The sequence below is a fragment of the Eptatretus burgeri genome, chromosome 12 (assembly GCF_056783735.1).
Source record: "Eptatretus burgeri isolate ZD-2024b chromosome 12, Ebu_testis_v1, whole genome shotgun sequence".
NCBI lineage: Eukaryota > Metazoa > Chordata > Myxini > Myxiniformes > Myxinidae > Eptatretus > Eptatretus burgeri.
The window spans coordinates 66,850,190-66,869,685 of record NC_140972.1 but is presented as its reverse complement, the minus strand read 5'-3'; the positions used below and the strand labels follow the sequence as shown (position 1 = coordinate 66,869,685).

The 19,496-nt window shown below is 45.9% G+C and overlaps 1 protein-coding gene and 1 pseudogene across 1 annotated transcript in view; one reads left to right on the top strand and one right to left on the bottom strand.

The window, feature by feature from the left end:
• The window catches only part of LOC147015816 (uncharacterized), a 45,089-nt gene that overhangs the window by 9,924 nt on the left and 15,669 nt on the right, over window positions 1-19,496 (top strand). The window contains exon 3 of the mRNA XM_085848341.1: window positions 8,417-8,512. Coding sequence (XP_085704467.1) covers window positions 8,417-8,512 — 96 coding nt within the window. The remainder of the gene's footprint in view (window positions 1-8,416; window positions 8,513-19,496) is intronic.
• LOC147015817 (signal recognition particle RNA) lies at window positions 4,352-4,492 on the bottom strand (annotated as a pseudogene).

Here is a 19,496-nt window from a genome sequence, read left to right as displayed (position 1 = left end):
CCGTCCCTTGATATGCTACAGTTGAAGCGGAGGGTGGTGGGTTCTTGATGGAGGAGTCCGAAGTGAAGGTCCGCTGGGCCAATTACTTTGAGTGGCTGTACCAGGCTGATCCACCAGCTGTTGAGTTGGATGTCAAGGGTGTTACTATCCATATTGCAGTTACTCCAATCAACTGTGATCCACCTTCGTTAGTGAAAACAGGCTGCAGTGAACCGGTTGAAATGGGGTAAAGCTCCTGGAATCTGTGGCATCCATGCTGAACTTCTCAAGGCTGGTGGAAATGCTGTACTCATGTTGTTACATGCAGTTCTGTGCTCTGCCTGGAACACAGGCATCATCCCAACTGATTGTTAGAAGGGCCTTGTTATCCCCCTGTAGAAAGGGAAGGGTGATTGCCAGGACTGCAACAATTACCGAGGGGTGACGCTGCTCTCAGTGTCGGGAAAGGTCTTTGCTCAGATAATTCTTGAAAGGGTTTGCGACCATCTGCTTGAGCACCAGCATCCAGAGCATCAAGCTTTATACCAAAGAGGTCAACGATTGACCGTATCCTTGCTCTTCGGGTCTTCACCAAACGCAGACGCGATTTTCGGCAGGGGCTGCTTGCAGCCTATGTCAATCTCTGCAAAGTGTTCGATTCAGTGACTCGGGATGCCCTCTGGAGGATTCTTGGTCTTTGTGGGGTGCCACTAAAACTGAACAATTTGATGTCTGAACTGAACTCTGGCACTGAGAGTGCTGTAAGATGTGGTGATACCATCTCCGACTTATTTCCAGTTGTTACTGGAGTTCATCAGGGGATGTGTACTGGCCCCCACACTTTTCAGCGCATGTATGGACTGGATTCTGGGGAGGATGTCAAATTGAGCTGCGATGAATCATTTCGGAATGTCAAGATCTCTGACCTTTATTTTGCAGATGATGCATGTCTCTGTCGAGGTTCGTATGAGAGCGAACACACAGAATGTACAAGGGGAGCAGGAGATCATTGCGGAGACTCTAGATATCCTTTTGGGGGCCCTCGAGTTGCTGAATAAGGAGTCTGAGCCCCTGGGATTATGGGTTTCCTGGGTCAAAACTAATATCCAGACTTTCAAAGACATCTTGGATGCTGCTGTCTTGTCTGTACCTGTTTGTGGTGAGGATGTAGAGATTCACTTGCATGTCTATGCTATGCTGTGATATCTATGTGATATTCATGTCTATGCTGGCTGTGAGCCAGAGGTCAGTAGATGTCCGGGTCGGGCCTGGGGAGTCATGGATTCACGGGATCATGGGGTGTGGCGCTGTTGGTACCTGTGCAGGAGGACAAAAGTCGGAGACTTCAGGTCCTTGGTGCTTCCAGTCTTGCTCTACGGATGTGAGATTTGGACTCTGACCAAGGATCTCAGACACAGACTTGATTCCTTCGGCACCAGGTTACCTCGGAGAATCCTTGGCTATTGCTGTTTAGACTTTGTGTCCAACGATCGGTTGATGAGAGAGACTCAAATGAGATGTGTTACCTGCATAGTCGGTGACCGTTGGCTTCGGCTGTATGAACATGTGGCTCATTTTCCTGACGCTGATCCTTCTCACCAGATTCTCTCGGTGAGGAGGCCAATGGGCCGACCACATACCTCATGGTTGCAGCAGGTTGATCAGCATCTCAAGGAGATGGGGATGGGCCAGGCATCTGCCTGCGGATGACCAAACAGACGACCCTGGAGTACCGGCAGAAAGTGGACGAAGCGATTCGCTGCTCTGGCGCATGCTCCCATACCTGACCTAACCTGTAATAGATAGTGTCAACGGTAGTTAATTCCGGAATTTATTTATTTATCCAACTTTTACATTCTTTATTTTTCTTCAAATTGAATTATATACTTGAACACAAGAACGCAAATCACAATCTTTGAAATGCCACAAACCTCCAGTTTTGCATTACGAGGACATGTGAAATAAGGTAATGTATAAGATTTTTCCTCAATCGTGCTAAACTTCTGGACATTTTTTTAACGATCTTTGAAATCTTTATTTCATCTAAATTGAAGTAGATACTGAAACACTGCACCAGGTAACGTGTTCTTTGAACTCTCCAGTTACCATTCAGGTTTTGTAACAGATATCAAGTTTGAAATTGATTTGCTTTGAGCTCTACAAGATCGTACTGTTCTGATTGTATTCATGGTAAACTTCAGAGCTTGTATTGAATATGTAAGATTGGAGTATGGTAATAATAATAATATGCTATTTATGTTTACTTATTACAAATTTTGTTTTTTTGAAAGAGGTGGTGAGGTGGCATGCCTGAGGGCTCCAGGCTGTTCAGGAACTCTTTGTAGTATGTAACTGCTTCATCGTCATTAATGGCTTTGCCCACTAATTTGTAGGAAGTTGCCTCTCATGTGAAGCTTTGTATAAATTCCAAGTTGATTATTCTGACTTTATTTTTTTACCCCATCCAAAACCATATTTTCTTCCCCCCCCACGCCCCCCCCCCGAGAGTCGCAGGGGGTGGGGGGGTGGTTGGGGAGAGCAGCCCCACCCCTTCCTCCTGCTCTACTTTGACCAGATGTTATGAACTGACACAAAATGTATTTTCTCATACATTCAACCATTAACTTGAGGATAGGCAAGGGAGGAATGCATTTTTTTAATCATTGCAAAATGGAGTTCAGCGACAGAGTTTTAAGATTCCATTTGAAGTTCATTGAGATGTTTTCAGCAACCACAAAAAATAAAGCGTTTGTGCCTTGCTGGAGGTGTTGTATTACGTGGCAGAGAATTTTGACTGAGGCTTTGCTTTTCCTGCAGATCAAATAACCTGTTACTACCACACCCAGATTTTTAATGTTTGTACAAATAAAAAAAATAGATGATGTTTTGACCAAATTGTGTGCGTGCATGCCTGAGCTGAGACACCCATTCTTTGCCCGGGTAAACTTCATTTTAAAAGAGATAATGAATGTCAAAACCTGGTGAAGAGTATAAAATTGTTTTTATTTTGTGTATCACAATGACTGAACTGTGAACTTAGGATGAGGTGCAACTCACTTGGTCTTTCTGGGTTTTTTTTTGGTGGGGGGGAGGGGGGGGGTGTACACACTGTCGAGGTTCGTATGAGAGCGAACACACAGAATGTACAAGGGGAGCAGGAGACAAGAGGGTTGGGAGAGGGAAGGAAAAAACAGTGGGGAACAGAGACATGAGATCTGTGAAAGAGTGAGGGATGGGGTGGGGTACACAGGGTAAACAAGATGGACATTACAGGGACTTTCAGGAAGGAAAGCAGGGTGAGGTGAGTTTGGAACGGATTAGTGGGGGTAAAAAAGATCGTGGCTTTTGGAGTTGGGGGGGGGAGATAAGAGATGGTGGTGAACAGCTGTTTTGAAGACCGGAAGGGAGGAGTGGGATTGAAGAGAGTGTGGGAGTTTGTTCCAAAGGTGGGGAAAGAAAGAGGAATGAAAGAGTGAATGTGAGCAGTGATTTTTGATTTTGGTGGTTTTATAAGAAGGGAGTTGCTGGCAGATCTTGAACACCCTGCAGAAATATGGGGGGTGGGGGTGGCGTATCACAGACAGAGCAGGGGGGTGAGGCCAGAGAGGAGATGGAACAAGACAGAAATATCACCGACCTGCTTGCGGTGAGAGAGTGAGAGACCCAAAGATTCAGCCTCATCGTGGGAGATGCCAATGATCCTAAATGCCTTGGTTTCCACAGCGTGAAGCCGAGAAAGGTGAGAGGCGGGAGCACCAGCCCAGAGGGGAGAGCAATACTCCATCAGACTGCGGACAAAAGCTTTGTGGTCAGGAGCTCAAATGCGGCAAGGAAGGACTTTGTACGACGGAGGGTTCCCAGTCAGTGACTGGCTTTGGAGGCCAGCTTGGAAATGTGGCTTTCCCAGGAAAAATCATGGCAGATAGTGAGACCCATAAGCTTGAATGAAAGGACTTCTTCAAGAGGATTGTTGAGAAAGTGGATGGGGGATGTGGTGGGGGGGAGGGGGTTCCAAACAGTCCTTTCAGAGAGACATTGTGAGAGTGTGCGATTTGTCAGTATTGAAAGACATGTTCCACGTGTTTGACCAGTTTGTGATTTTTATCCAGATCTGCAGATAGTGAAGAAGCTGCTGCATGCTGATCTGAGGGATAACAGATGGTATGACAGAGGGTGGAGTTATCAGCAAAGAGATAAAGAGGATTTTCCAGAGAGTCAGAGAGATCATTGATGATGTTGTTCGTCTTTCGGCTGCTCCCGTTAGGGGTCACCACAGTGGATCATCCGTTATGATCCGCATACTGATTTGGCATAGGTTTTACGACGGATGCCCTTCCTGACGCAACCATGGTCGCCTCTTACGACACAGGGATAAGGATTGGGTTTCGCCATGATTCCGGGCTGCCCTCCACCCTCTCATAGCGCAGCCCAGCGCAGAGCTCCCGTCCTCAAGCGATCCTCCAACCCAAACCTCCGAGCAGCCGGATTACAGGCGCACGCCACTACGCCCGGTCGGAGAGATCATTGATGAAAACCAGAAAAAGAACAGGGCCCAGAACGCTACCTTGAGGAACTCAAGCCTGGACAGGAAGAGGGGATGAAAGAACTCAAGTAAGGGCCACATGTTGGCTGCGACAGCAGAGAAAGTCTCCGAGCCATGAGTGGAGATGTCCTTGGATACCATAGGAAGAGAGTTTGGTGAGCAGGGCAGGGTGTCACCATATCGAAAGCACACGATATGTCAAGGGAGATGGCTCTGATTTCATGTCTTGCATTGAGGATCTCCGTCTATTGTCGGGAGAGCAGAAGCAGCACATCCAGGGTAGAGTGACCTGGTCTGAATCCAAATTGATGGTCGCAAATCAAGCCATTGGAGAAGAGGAAGGCTTTAATGTCTGAAGCGATGATGGATTCCATAACCTTGCTGATGATTGTGAGAAGGCTGATTGGTCTGGAGCTGCAGGGATCTGTTTTTGCATTTTTTTATGCAAAGTGGTGATGTTTGCTGATTTCCAAGCAGATGGCACATCACCTTGAGCAAATGAGAGGGTGAATAGAATGGAGAGGGTGAGCAAGAGCGGCAGAGCAGGTTTTTAGGACACATGGGCTGATGCCGTCTGGACCGGCTGTAGAATCTGAGTCGAGGTTTGACAGCAAGCTCTTCACCTTGTCCAGAGAAAAGGACAGGGTCCAAGAACAGCTGGGTGCGACTGGGTAAGGTGGGTACAGAAAGCGATGGGTTTGGGACACAAGATTTCGACGCACACACGGAGTTTAGGCATTCAGCCTTTTCTTGTGCAGTGTCAGCAGTGCGTCCATTTGAGGTTATCAATGGGATGGAGGGGGAACATGCACCAGAAATGGACTTAACTGGATGCCACCAGGATTTGGAGGAGGGAGGCAGGTTTGAGAGTTCAGACTTGAGATGAGAAAGATATTGTTTTCTGACTCTCCTAAGGCAAGACACACACTTGTTCCGAGCTTTGTGGAAGGAACTGAGATCGCCTTCGGTTGGAATAGCCTTCCATGAGGCAAAGGCAAGTTGTTTCAGGACAACTGCCTTGCCACAAACTTCAGTGAACCATGGGTGGGCGGAAGGGCAGGACAACTGAAGACGAGAAGGGATAAATCTGTACATGAGAGAGCAAGTTTCTTTGAAAGAATTCCCAGGATGAGTTGATGTTGGAGAAAGTTGCGATGGGGGACCAGTCGAGAAGTTTGGCTGCTTGAAGACCCTGCCAGTCGGCCTGAGTGAAATGCCAGACTCGACGGCACTGAGGTGGTTCTCTCGTAACAGCCAGAGAGATGTATACTTTGACACGCATGTGATCAGATGAACCGATTGGAGTGGAGGAAGAGCAGCAGATATTTTCAGGATAATTTGTAAAAATCAGACACAGAAGAGATAGAGTACCATTGGTTGTGATCCGGGTTGGGAAGTTGACCGATTGAGTCACAGAACTCTTTTGCTTAAGTGCCATGACAGGTGAGAGAGGTCTCCACATCAAGCCAACTGGCATGATAACAGTTCAAGTCACCACATTTGAGGAAAAGAGAGTTTGGATGATAGGATAGAAGTTTGTCCACGTTTTCAGAGAGATGTAAATGGAGTCATCACTGTTTGGACAGCACAAAACGCACATAAACATGAGGTGGGAGTGGAGGGGAAGCCGCAGCCAGAGGTATTCCTAGGGGTGTGATGGAATACTTCTGGCGGTGCATGGTGAGTGAGGAATTGAGTCTTTGATGAAGAGAGCAACTCCTCCACCAGGACGAGGCTCAAGTCTGTCATACCGGAGGAGGGACTAACTAGGGAGACGCTCGGGAGTCAGAGATGTCTTGAAGGAGGAACGTTTCTGTTATGCAGATTATGTCTGGTTTGTCAGTTGCAACCTGTATTGGAAAGATCTGTCAGGTTTGTGCAAAGGCCCCGGATGTTTGAGGTCACACTGTTGAGGAAGAGGGAGGGGAGACGAAGGTAGGATGAGGGAGGAGGGGGGATGTAAGGAGAGTTGTTGAAAGAGTGTGGGGTGTTGCAGAAGAGCTCGGGGAGAGGGCAGGATGAAGAAGAGAAAAGGCTTGGTGGTGATGGGTTGAGGTCCAGTGGAGAGTGATATGATAGGAGGCAGAGGGCAGTTGAAGATTAGAGGAAGTGGAGTGATGAAATGGAAGAGAGAGGGTGGGGGAAGGAGACAGCTTTGTGGATGTGAGGTCAGGGGCAACTTTGGGAAGGGGCAGTGAGGGGGAAGATTGGAGGAAGAAGGGTGAGGGGGGGAGAGGTGAGGGAAGAGTTTTTGAGAAAGGTGGGAGGGAAACTTGGAGGGGGAAGAGTGTGAAGTTGCTTTGAAAGGGAGGGGAAACGATGAGAGCAGGCATGGCCAAGGTAGAGGATGAGACTTGGTGGAGGTATGGTGAAGAAGGGAGCGGACAGGGGGAGGTACAAGATTTGAGGGGTTGGGAAGAGGGAGAGGTGTGCTGAGAGGAAAGAAGGAGCATTTTGTGGTGATGATGAGTGTACTGATTGAAAGAGTATGATATCTGTTAGGTTAGAATGAAGCCCACAGATGTTAGAACACCACACACTTTGGGACAACAGAGGAGGAGCTGATGTTGAAGCAGAAGACAATGAAGATGTGTTAAGAGCAGAGCTAGGATGAGGAGTAAGAAGAGGGGATAACAGGTAAGGGGTTAGGAGGTAGATTTAAGTCGATGGGGTGAATTGGCACTGAAGTTGGAGAAAAAAAAAAAGACGATTGATAGATCACAAACACACATTGCAAATTGGGGGTTAACAGATTAACGGATTTCAATAACTCTAACTGCGGTGGAGTCTGAGAACTCCAGGGAAGGTTTGTGATGAAAAAAATTTTTTTTAATTATTTTTTATGGGTACATGTGGTGAAACTGCTAACGCCAACTTGTGACGCTGGTTTTTTCCCTGCACTCGGAATCCTTTCTCTTCTTGCCTTATTGATTAGCCATCACAGCAAAGATTGGTATTTCTGTCAGCGAAGCGACAGGTCTTTTATATTCTGGTTTTTGTATATACATGCATGCATACATACGCCCCTCTCCACAAGGATTCTGATTCTTCTCCTCCTTGGGTATGGTCTGGTCTTCCTTTATCCCTTTCCCCACATCTTTTGTGTTCCTTTGTTCTCTTGTTCCCTCTTTCCCTTTTTCTTGCACATGTTTGATCCTTTTCTTGGGTCATTCCCCACCCCCACCAAACCTTTCTTCTCGCTGTGACTTCTTTGCATCTTTAGACATTTTATTTTGGGGTGGGAGCCCATCCCCATCTTCATCCCTTCCCCTGTCAGAAACAAAAAATTAAAACAAAAACACTTCTCAATAGTGTTTGACGCCAAAGTAACTCCACTTTAAAAGTATCCATTGTTTTATTTCACGAATAATATTCTGTCTAATCCATAATTTCTCAAATTAAAGTTGTAAGTGAATGAATTAATTCGTATGCATGTTAATATACATTATTTACTTTTAAACATCTGGAAAAATGCATTTCAGCTTTTCTGTTTTGAAATATTTGAACCTCCATTACATTTAATTTATTTGTTTGTACACACCCTCACAAAGGAGACTTGTAAACTATGATTTGAAGAAGTTTAAAGCACATGAAATGCATAGAAAAATACTTTTTTATTTTTTATAATTGATTTTGTCATGTTTGTACTCCATTTGTCTCATGATGGATTTTGTTCTGTGTAGAATGAGAATTTTAACTTGAGCAATGAAATCTTCAACTGAAGTCTTTTGGAGGTGGAATGATTTAACTTTGAGTGTAACGCATGTCTATTTGAATCTGTTACTTTTAAAAGCATAATTTGTGTGTACTGAAGAAAATAATGTTTCACAGAACAAGCAGGCACCTCTGTATTAACTTGAACACCTTTCCTCTCTGTCAAAAATTCCTTCTCAGATGCTAACTTGACGTCACTTCCTTCCTTTGAATTGAATGCTCCGGGTAACTCGACAACATCACCACCTTTCACTGAATTGACCACCACAACAGGAGGTATCCTATTATGTTATTTTGTGTACAGTATTTTTTTCTTTCTACCATTGCATAAAATGGTCTTCTTGCAGGGTATTTGAAAAATAAAAGTAAAAGATATATTTGGTGTTTTTTATTTTATTTTAACATTTTTCTTCCCCCCCCCCTCATTGTCCTTTTGCACCCATTATTTCATCCCTTCCTTGCCTGAATGCGTTCTTGTTAATCCATTCAGGCTGCTCATATCATATACAGGGTGTCTTTGGCCTCATTTTAGGTCATCTCTATCATCTCAGAGATGACCTAATAATAACAGTCTCGAAGTCTGTCCATACGTCCGTCCACAATCAAACCGAGTGGAGACAAATAACCAATAGTGGAATGGATAGAGGTCGATGAGACATGCACAACGATATAACTTTCAAGGTCGAGGTCAACGTCACGAGGCTGTCAAATTTTGCGAAAATTGTCGATTTCAAATCGTATCTCCCCTCTCATTTATCAAGAGAGATCAAATGTTATTAGTGATTCAGATACTACGGACTATTATCAAGAACAACACAAGCCATTTTTTTGAAATTTGCTCTCGTTCCGATTTTATAGCCCTTCAAACTTCGCTCTGATTCCCCGTATGGACCATTCATAAAGTACATACAAAAATAAAAGTATTAAATTAAGAACCGGAACTCTCCGAGACAAATATTACATTTGAAGCTTTTGTCAGATTTAACTAAAACAATGGAACACAAGTTTATATGCACACTTACTTTCATTTATGACATTAACATTGTCTTGAATGTCAATTTGTACTTTTATTTTCATAAATGACGTGCTGTGATATTAAAAAAAAGGTAAATTGCACCGCTCGGGACTGCATTGTCATGACTTACAAACATTGGTTCATAAGGAACTGCTGGCTTTGCAAGCGATTAGCGAGGTATGAGGGGGGTGGGTGCGTGGTCACTTGCCTGCATACAGAGGGGGGTGGGTGGTTTTGAAACCCGGAAGTAGAGCGTACGTACTTTATGAACTGCTCGTATTCATGTCTGGCACAGAGTTACTTTCGACCTCTGGCAGAGATGACCGCCACTCCCGCTCAGGGGTATTTTTTTATTCTTCCCATATTTCTCCATATCTAATTGTTATATTCCAACTTCCTTTTCATTTTGTTTTTGTACATGATCTGAGGCACATAGTGGAAAACATATACACATACACAGGCAATTAAGCTTGCAAGAAGTGCCGTCGCTTCGCGGAGTATTTTTGGTATGAGCGACGTCACAACAATGGTGCTGCTTTTCTCAACCCACTTGGGAGAAATTGATTTCATTTCCGAAGGATTTCCTAAAGGAGAAATTCCTCCTCCCTATGGATGCCAACCAATGGGGATTGGCTGTGCTCTTGATCTTTCAAAAAATGCTGAACATCAACAAAGAAGCAGCAACTACCGTTTTTATCCCGCATGCACAAAGCGAAAAGTGGGGTTAAGCAATTGGTTCAATTTGTCTGTCTGTCTACAGATGTCAGTCTATGTTCAAGCAAAACTTGATTTCAAATGAATTTTATGTTTGGAATGCTGTGGAACACAAATTGGAACATGAACCAGCAGTTTAGCAGTACTTTGGCTCTCAATTTGGCAAAATGTGTGGAATCTCATCCCTATTGTGCCAGTTCAGAGAGGAGTAAGAATTTTTTTTTGTTTAAGTCTATCTGTCTGGTCACCAAACAAAACTGAAAATCATTCCAAACAGGAAACTTACTGTTTTTAGGGATGTTGTAAAGGGCACAAACAACAAGCATGAATAACTAATGTAATTTGTTAAAAAAGAAAGAAAAATGTGGTGCGGTGTATCCCAAACGCATCATTCGGCAGTAATAAAAATAAAAGTTTTTAAAGGCTGTGGAAGTTTTTTTTTTTTTCTCAATTGATTCGTATATTTGAACACTGCAGAACACAAATCACCTTCTTGGCACTTTTAAAAACCTGTTTCGCAGTTCTTTTTTAAATATTCATGCCGTCTTGTGCCCTTATGGCAGAGTGTGAGATTCAGCATTCGGACAAATATGATGGCACCTAATGCTGTTTGTTCAGTACAAAATGCAAAGCAAGAGTTTAAAAGACCTTTCCCATGTCCTTTTTCTCAAGACTGTGTCAGGTAATAGTGGGGCAACTTAGCATAACAATTGTGCATTTTGTGAGGAAAGCACAAAATTTGGCACACTAGTAGCCTAACATATTATGAGCAGATTTGGATATTGGGCCATCTCAAATTCAGCCGCTGATGGCTGTGGCAGCCATTATCCAAAATGGCCGCTAGCGGTTACTATAATTTCCCTCTAACATTGGTTTGAACATTTATTAAAAGCTGAATTGAGAAAAACATAACCTGTAGCCACCTCAAGTTTAAAGATAGCCACCATTTTGCAAGATGGCTGCTAATTATTTGTTGTACCGGACGACTATCTCACTCATAGAAATTGGTTGTTGAGAATGGTGGCAAACGAATCAAGAGCTGCATCTGACTGATATGAATACCAACATCGCTTATGTAAAGTCAGTGGTTGTTGAGCATGGTGGCAAACGAATCGTGGGCTGCGTCTCATTGATATGAATACCAACATCGCTTATGTAAAGTCAGTGGTTGTTGAGCATGGTTGCAAACGAATCATGGGCTGCGTCTCATTCATATGAATACCGATATCTCACTCATAGAAATTGATCGAGAGATGTCTGATTTAAATGTTCTGAATCAGTGACACAGTCTGCTCTGTTAATATTCTCTCAATTTTGTGAGCACTCTCCCTCACACACACACACAAAGCTGTGCATTCAAGTGCGGCCTTTTTGCACTTGCAACGCTTCAGACAGCTCTTCTTGCACTTTCACGATACTAGCTCATAGCAGGTGTGGGCTGCTTTGGGTAGCTTCGTCCAGTGTGGCTCGTACACCCCCTCGTCATTCTTGACCCAGCCCCAGCTGGATGGAGGAGGCAGCTCTGGCGTTGGTAGCAGTGTTTGACCCCACACATGGCCTCCTTGGTAGGCCGCCCTCTTCACATGCTCCTCCAGAGCTGCCTTTGTTGGCGGGATCAGCTGCATGTTGTTCTTCTTTGCGAAGAGTTTCTTCCGGGCCTTGTCAATGTCGTTGCATGTGCTGGTTCTGCCATAGAGCAATATGACGAACCTCTCGATGGTGTGCATGACATCGTCTGGTATGCCACTTGGTGCAGAGGATAGCTTCAGCAGTGCGTCTGCAAGTTCTGGCAGAACGGTCCAGATTGTCCAAGCAGTCTTCTACCATGTCCAGCAAAGCTAGATACAGTGTCGCACCCAGTCAGAGCGTGAAACATTGGGAGTGCCTGTGCCTTTTCTGGTTCTAGACCAGCTGCTATTTTGTGGGCTGCCAGGTACCGAAAACTCTTCCCAGTGCCAAATGCTAGCCACAGTTCATCTTCTGGTTGCAGTCCCTGGGCCACTGACACAGCCAACACCACAAAATTGGTGTCAACTGTCTTGATCACTATCTTGTGGTGACCATGGTTAGCTGCATGGGATGCATGCAACAACATTTGACTGTCAGCTTCTTCGTGGCTGCATGGGGCGAGCAAGGCCAGGTTTAGCAGTGGTGGCTTGCTCAGGACTGCCTCTCCATCAGTGATAACCAGCTGCTTGTCATCCTGGTCAAACCACCTGAACATAGCTTCTGATAGGAACTTGAACAGCTCGGTCTTGTTGGTGTCCATTCGGAGGAAGTTCTGCCAGTTTCCAGGTATAACTGCTGCTCCGACCACGCGTCTACGCACTCCTTTTCCACGCTTTGATCTTGCACTGCCTTTCAGTCAATCAGCAACGTAGCGGTCCCAGACAAGGTCCAGGCGTGACACAGTCTGAAGCTTTGTTGACAGGTACGGTATGAAGACATCCTGGGCAAAGTCATCAAAGTTCTTGGCTACCACAGGCTTCAGCATCTGGACAATGACTGCCCCATCAAGAACTAGGCTGGTGGTATCAGGAGCCTCTGATTGGGCATTGGAGAACTCTTCAAAGCATTTGAGATCACTCTTCATACCGAGACTGAGACTTTCTCCATCGGAGAGAGCTGGAGGACACGCTTGATTCTCATGACGAAAGAACTCTTCAAGGTTTCCATCCCTCATCTGGCATCCAATGTAGAGCCATGAGAAAAGTGCCACGTCGTTCCTGAGAGAGGCCAGCTGCTGTTTCCCTTTGCTCACACTTCTCGGGGTAGAAGTGCTAAACACCTTCAGCTTGTTCCGCCGAATTGCATCATCAATTGGCTTGGTCCTTTCCACCAGGCATTCTCTGGTGAAAGCCTGGAACTGCTCTTGGCCAATCTTCTTCACATTCCTGACATTCTCAACTGCAGCAGAATTTAACTTTTTTTCTCAACCAAATCAAATTGTTACTTTCTTTGACCATTATTGGACCTTTATTAGTAAATAAACTTTCACTATCAACCTGCATTCCTCTCCAGTAAAGCAGATATGTGTCATAACAGTCACCACTGGTGGCCATTTTGAAAAAATGGCTGCCACAGCCATCAGCGGCTGAATTTTAGATGGCCCAATATCCAAATCTGTTCATCATATGATAGGCTACTAGTGTGCCAAATTTGGTGCTTTCCTCACAAAATGCACAATTGTTATGCTATATTTAGCTAAGTTGCCCCCACTATAAGGTGTTTCCCTGCAAAAAAATGTTCTGTAGAAATTTTACAGAAATCTCTCTTGAAAGTGCAGCCTTCTGGCTGCATCATTGGTTCGGGGCATGGCTATGTCGCTGATGCAGTGTCCCTATTACCAGAACACTGGTACTCATTTTGCCAACCTCGGAAGGATGACGGGCTGAGGCAACCCCACCTGCTATTAATTCAGCAGCCAACGGGGCTTGAACTCGGCACCCAAGGATCCCAAGTCAGCCACCCTAACTGCTAAGCCAACACCAGGCTTTTTTACAGAACACAAAAGTTCTACAATACTCAACAGTACAAATTCTCCAGAATTAGACAGAACATTTTTGGAGAGCTGTTTTGAAGTCGTTGGTATGACTTTTTATACCGTAAATTTTTTTTTAACCTGTACTTGCTTTACTTTACCTCCTTGCAACTTACTATCTCGTCCAGTTAAGGTTTTTTTTATCTCCCGCCGCGTGGCGGAAGGGGGATATTGTTGTCACCCGGGTCGTCCGTCCAGCTGTCCGTCCGGCTGGCTGGGCGTCAACATTTGTAGCTGGGAGTGCGATAACTCATAAACTGTTCGCCATATTGATTTGAAATTTGGGTCACACATGTACCACCTGAAAAGGAAGAACTCTATTGATTTTGGGCATGGCCGGATCCAAGATGGCCGACTGGGGCGGTCGTCCGTCCGGCTGGCTGGCTGGACGTCAACATTTATAGCTGTGAGTGCAATAACTCATAAACTGTTCGCCATATCGATTTGAAATTTGGGTCACACATATAGCACCTGAAAAGGAAGAACCCTATTGATTTTGGGTGTGGCCGGATCCAAGATGGCTGACTGGGGCGGCCATCTTGAAAAAATTTTTTTTTGCCATATCGATTTGAAATTTGGGTCACATGTACCACCTGAAAAGGAAGAACCCTATTGATTTTGGGCGTGGTCGGATCCAAGATGGCTGACTGGGGCGGTCCGTCCGTCCGGCTGGCTGGCTGGGCGTCAACATTTATAGCTGTGAGTGCGATAACTCATAAACTGTTTGCCATATCAATTTGAAATTTGGGTCACACATGTACCACCTGAAAAGGAAGAACCCTATTGATTTTGGGCATGGCCGGATCCAAGATGGCCGACCGGGGCGGCCATCTTGAAAAAAATGTTTTTTGTAATAAATGGAAAAATGCTTATCTGATTTCAATAATTTTTCAATGGCAGGGGATTCCCCATCTCTGATGGTATATTTTTTTAATGCATTCTCATTCTTTTCATATTGGTGTTCAAATTAATTTCCATTGTATTAAAATTGCATCAATCATTGATGAGGGTTAGGGTGAGAGGGTCACAGTGAAAGTAATGAATTTATAGGGTGTCCAACTGTCCATAAAATCCTTGTGGAACTTTGAACTTTTATAACTTTTGATGTAAAAATGATAGAAACGAACCATAAATGGTGCATGAAAGCATAATTTAAATTTTTCTCAATGCATTTCAAATTTTTAGGTTTCAACATAACTGCCATCTGTCACAATACATCATTCAATTTGATTTTCCAACGTGTTGAAAACATTTTCCAGTTGATGCTGAGTAATTTCATGAATTGCATTTGTGATCATAGCCTGAAGTTCATCCAAAGAATGTGGTTTTGATGAGTAAACAACAGTTTTACATACATAGTTCCATAAAATGTTGCACAATGTGGACAGGTCAGGCAAACGAGGTGGCCAAGCACAGGTTCCATGTCCACTGATCCATTTATCTGGGAACACTCCATTCAACCGGGAACACATCATTCAACCGGGATGTCTCGACAACTTTATTGGAGTCCACCTGTGGCCAATTCAATTGATTGGACATAGTTTGGAAAGAAACACACCTTTATATATCAGGTCCCACAGTTGACGGTGCATGTCAGAGCAGAAACTCTACCATGAAGTCCAAGGAACTGTCCGTATAACTCCGAGATAGAATTGTGAGGAGGCATAGATCTGTTGAAGGTTATAATACAATTTATAGAGTGTTGAAGGTTCCTAAGAGCACAGTGAGCTCCATCATTAGGAAATGGAAAGAATATGGAATTACCCAGACTCTTCCTAGAGCTGGCCATCTGACCAAACTGAGCAACCGGGCAAGAAGAACCTTGGTCAGGGAGGTGACCAAGAACCCAATAACAACTCTGATGGGAGAGAACCTGCTGGGAGAACCTGCCGGAAGGACATCATTCTCTGCAGCACTTCACAAATCTGGCTTTATGGGAGAGTGGCCAGACGGAAGCCACTCCTGAGGAAAAGGCACATTATAGCATGCCTGGAGTTTGCTAAAAGGCATGTGAAAGACTCTGATAGCACGAAGCAAAATATTCTGTGATGAGATGAAAATTTAACTCTGATGAAATTTAATTTAATTCTGGCCTGAATGCAAAGTGCTACATCTGGTGGAAACCGAGCACAGCTAATGACCCATCTAATGCCATCCCTACTGTGAAGCATGGTGGTGGCAGCATCATGCTATGGGGATGCTTTTCAGTGGCAGGGACTGGGAGACTTGTAGATATAGAGGGAACAATGAATGGAGCCAAATACAGGCAAATCCTAGAGGAGAACCTGTTTCGGAGTTCAAAAGACCTCAGACTGCGGCAAAGATTTACGTTCCATCAAGACAATGACCCCAAGCATACACTTGACAGAGCTTGAGCAAATCTGCAAGGAAGAATGGGAGAAAATCCCTAAATCAAGATGTGCCAAGCTGATAGACATACCCAAGAAGACTCGAAGCTGTAATCTCTGCCAAAGGCACTTCTATCAAATATTGGCTGAATACTTATTTAAATTAGATATTTCTGTATTTCATTTTCGATAAATTTGGGAAATTTTCTCAAAACCTGTTTTCACTTTGTCATTATGAGTTATTTTGTATTGATTGGCGACAAAAATTTTTTTTTAATCTACTTTAAATTCGGGCTGCAACGCAAGAAAATGTGAAAAATGTCGAGGGGTGTGAATACTTTCTGAAGGCATTGTAGGTATATATAGTGTTACGGCTGTGGAAATTCGCAATACACCATAAAGGTTCCTGAGATTAGCTATGCCGGTAAGTGAGTATTCAGATAGGTCCCCACCGTTGTTTAAAGGGGATTCTTCGTGTTCACCGGGCTGTGACTCTGAGATAGCCGTTTTTCTTTATCTATCGTTATTTTGAGCCACCATTGCAACAAACCTCGACGCAAACAACAACCACCACCAACTACGCCACAACGCCACTACGCTCACACCATCCCCACAACAATCACCACCATCTTCGCCACTACGCTCGCTTGCGAACGCCATCCTCCGCGGACCACGGTAAGACGGTTTCCGCGTCGTCGGAAACCGTCCGAGAAGGATTGGCAGGACAAAAGCTCCTGCGAGCCTGTGGGGTTTTTTCCCGCCTATTTTCCCCACGCTTGGTGTGAAGGAAAGGGGGAGGGCAGCTCGCAGCCGATTGGTGGATGCACAGCCTGAGGCGGTCAGGGTGAGGGAACACCCCTTTTCGGAAACCTTCTCGAAGAAAGGTGGAGCCGAAAACGGGGAGGAGCGAAGGGCGGAGCCCCACGCTATATAAGGCAGACCGCGCGCAGGGCTCACTCTCTCTGTCGGGGTCGTGTTGGATTCTACTCGCTCTCTTGGTGGACGTCATCCTCTCGCTTCATCTTCGAGCTCTCTCTTGGTGGTCGAGGTCGGGCTCTCTCGTCTTGGCGTTGGGCGACCTGTCGGTGAAGGCGCGCGCCGGTGGCGAGTCCGGGCGACGCCTCAGAGACGCAGATGAGAGGGGCAGCCCTGCCGGCTGTGTGGTGCGAATCTGCGCGTCTGGCGAGGGATGCCGGAGAGAACTCACCGACCACATCATCGCAAAGGGCCGAGAGCAGGCGCGACTACGCTAGCTGCGGTGGGAACAAGGCGTCGCGACCTGTCCACCGTCACATCTCGAGGGGGCAGGTAACCAGCACGGTGTCGCGGGCCTTTTCGGTCATCCACGGCCCACGTCCATAAAGGTTTACGAACCCCGTCTACCTCCCTGCCTATGGGGAGGGTTTTCCTGTTATATTTGTATGCATGCTGTGGTGCCGTGTCCTGTTAAGTAACGACTTGGTAAGTGACTGTAGATAATAATCGTAGTCGGTGGTATTGATTGGCCTTCTATTTGTAGCTTGTATATTGCATGACTGTATACGTGTTGCTGGAATAAATGTCCTTGTATGCAATGTATCCCGTTCGTCGCGTCCTCCTTTCACCCCATTGAAATGCCATGTTGCATCGTGGAATGAGTAGTGGGTTTTAAACACCCGATAAATAATCTGAACCGTCGAGGTCGGCGATAACACCGCTCGGTTATCCCTGTAGCACGGAACGAACCGCTTGAGCGGTTCGTGTCCTAAGCCGACCTGCGGTGTGGTGCAATCCCTTGGTAGGTTGCCCGCGCGGGTATTTAGGTATATCGACATTCGGCGATTCACCCTATTTCGCGCGGGTAGAATGCGGACTGGGTTTTGGTGAGGTTAAACCTCCACCTGTGACTGGCTCCTGGCGGTAGTTCCAGGAGAATGACGACTGAATTGTCCGTCCGGTGGGCGACGTGGCTGCCATGAGAGGTACGCAGCCGATCGCACGCCAGGCGGGCCAGAATTCAGAACAATATATATATATATATATATATATATATATATATATATATATATATATATATATATATATATATATATATATATATATATATATATATATATATATATATATATATATATATATATATATATATATATGTTACGAATTCTCGCCCGCCGGCGTGCGGACAGCCACTTTTAGCCGAATCGCGGCCGTACGCCCACCGGATGGACAATTCAGTCGCGACTTTCCGGAACAACGCCGAAAACTAGTCACGGGTGTGCTCCCAGCACACCACAACCTTGTCCGCACTCTACCCCCGCGCTACAGGGTCCGATCGCCAAATAATCGATTTACCTAATTATTCGCGCGGGTAGATTACCGAGAGATTGTACCTCAGCGAGGCCTGCTTGGACACGAGCCGCTTGAGCAGTTCGCTCCGTTTTGGGATAACCAAGCAGGGTATTATCGCGAGGCCTCGCTGGACCCGATTCTATTATCGGCTATTTAAAAGCCCACTATATTCCGAGGGCAAGATGGCAGTTCAATTGGGGAAAATGACGCGACGAACAGGTCAACATTTAAAGAAGCACATTTATTTCCAAACAACACATAATATAAGCACGTACGTAGTCATGCAATGAATGGCGGAAGCACGCATGCAATTATACAGCCAAACACAATGCAAAGGAACTATGACCGTTTATTTATTATGTACAGTTACTTATACAATTCTATTTGACGGACTTGGCGCCACAACTTCCATACAAAGAAAAGCAAGGAAAAACCCCCTCAAAGACGAGGGGGTAGACTGGACCTCTCGGGGTCTTTACGTCATGGAGCTTTGAGGACCGAAGGAGCACCAAGAGGCCGTCCAGGTTACCTTCACCTCAGACCGTTCGGTGCTGGTGGGCGAGCTCTCTACGGCTCTCTCCACGTCCCGAACACGAACACGCAGCTCCGCGCGGCACAGCAGGCTTGGCCGTGCTCGCCTCTCCTCAGCTTCGCCACCGACTGCAGGCTTCAGGCTCCAGGCTCCAGGCGCTCCGAACCCCGACAGACACTCCACAGACTGGCTGACTGACCCTCAGCAGACCCAACTCGACAACCACCTCGAGAGACAGACCGACCGCGACCCTCTCCTCAGCTCCAAGAAAAAGACCTCGAGAGAGACTCCCAACAACCGCTAGACCTTCTCCTCAGCTCGTCCTTTATACCCACGGCGCGTCGCCCTCCCCTCGGAGCGCGCGGGGGCATTTTCCGCCCAAAATCAGGCCCCTCCTTTACCTCAACTTTGAACCCTGGCCCGATTCACCCCTCCCCCATCCCAGCGCGCGGGAAAGCAAGAAAGGGGGGGAGGGGAAATGCCAGTGCTATCGGAACTTCTCTCCTCGGCGCTGTGGTTCTGCCCGCACTCCACGGGGGAAACGGGTTTTCCTACCGTTGCCTCTGTTTCTGTTCTTGACGAGCATCCATGGCAGAGACGTTATTTGATGTGGAGAGGTTTGTGGTGTGGTTGTGGGAGTAGTGGTGTGGGTGTGGTCGTTGGGAAAGGTGGGGAAAGCTTGCGTCGTCTCCCACCAAACTCCCCGGAATTGTAGGCCATCGCTCGGATAACTCCGCGAGCCGGCGGGTCATTTAACCGACCGTGGTCGCCAGTATTTCAAC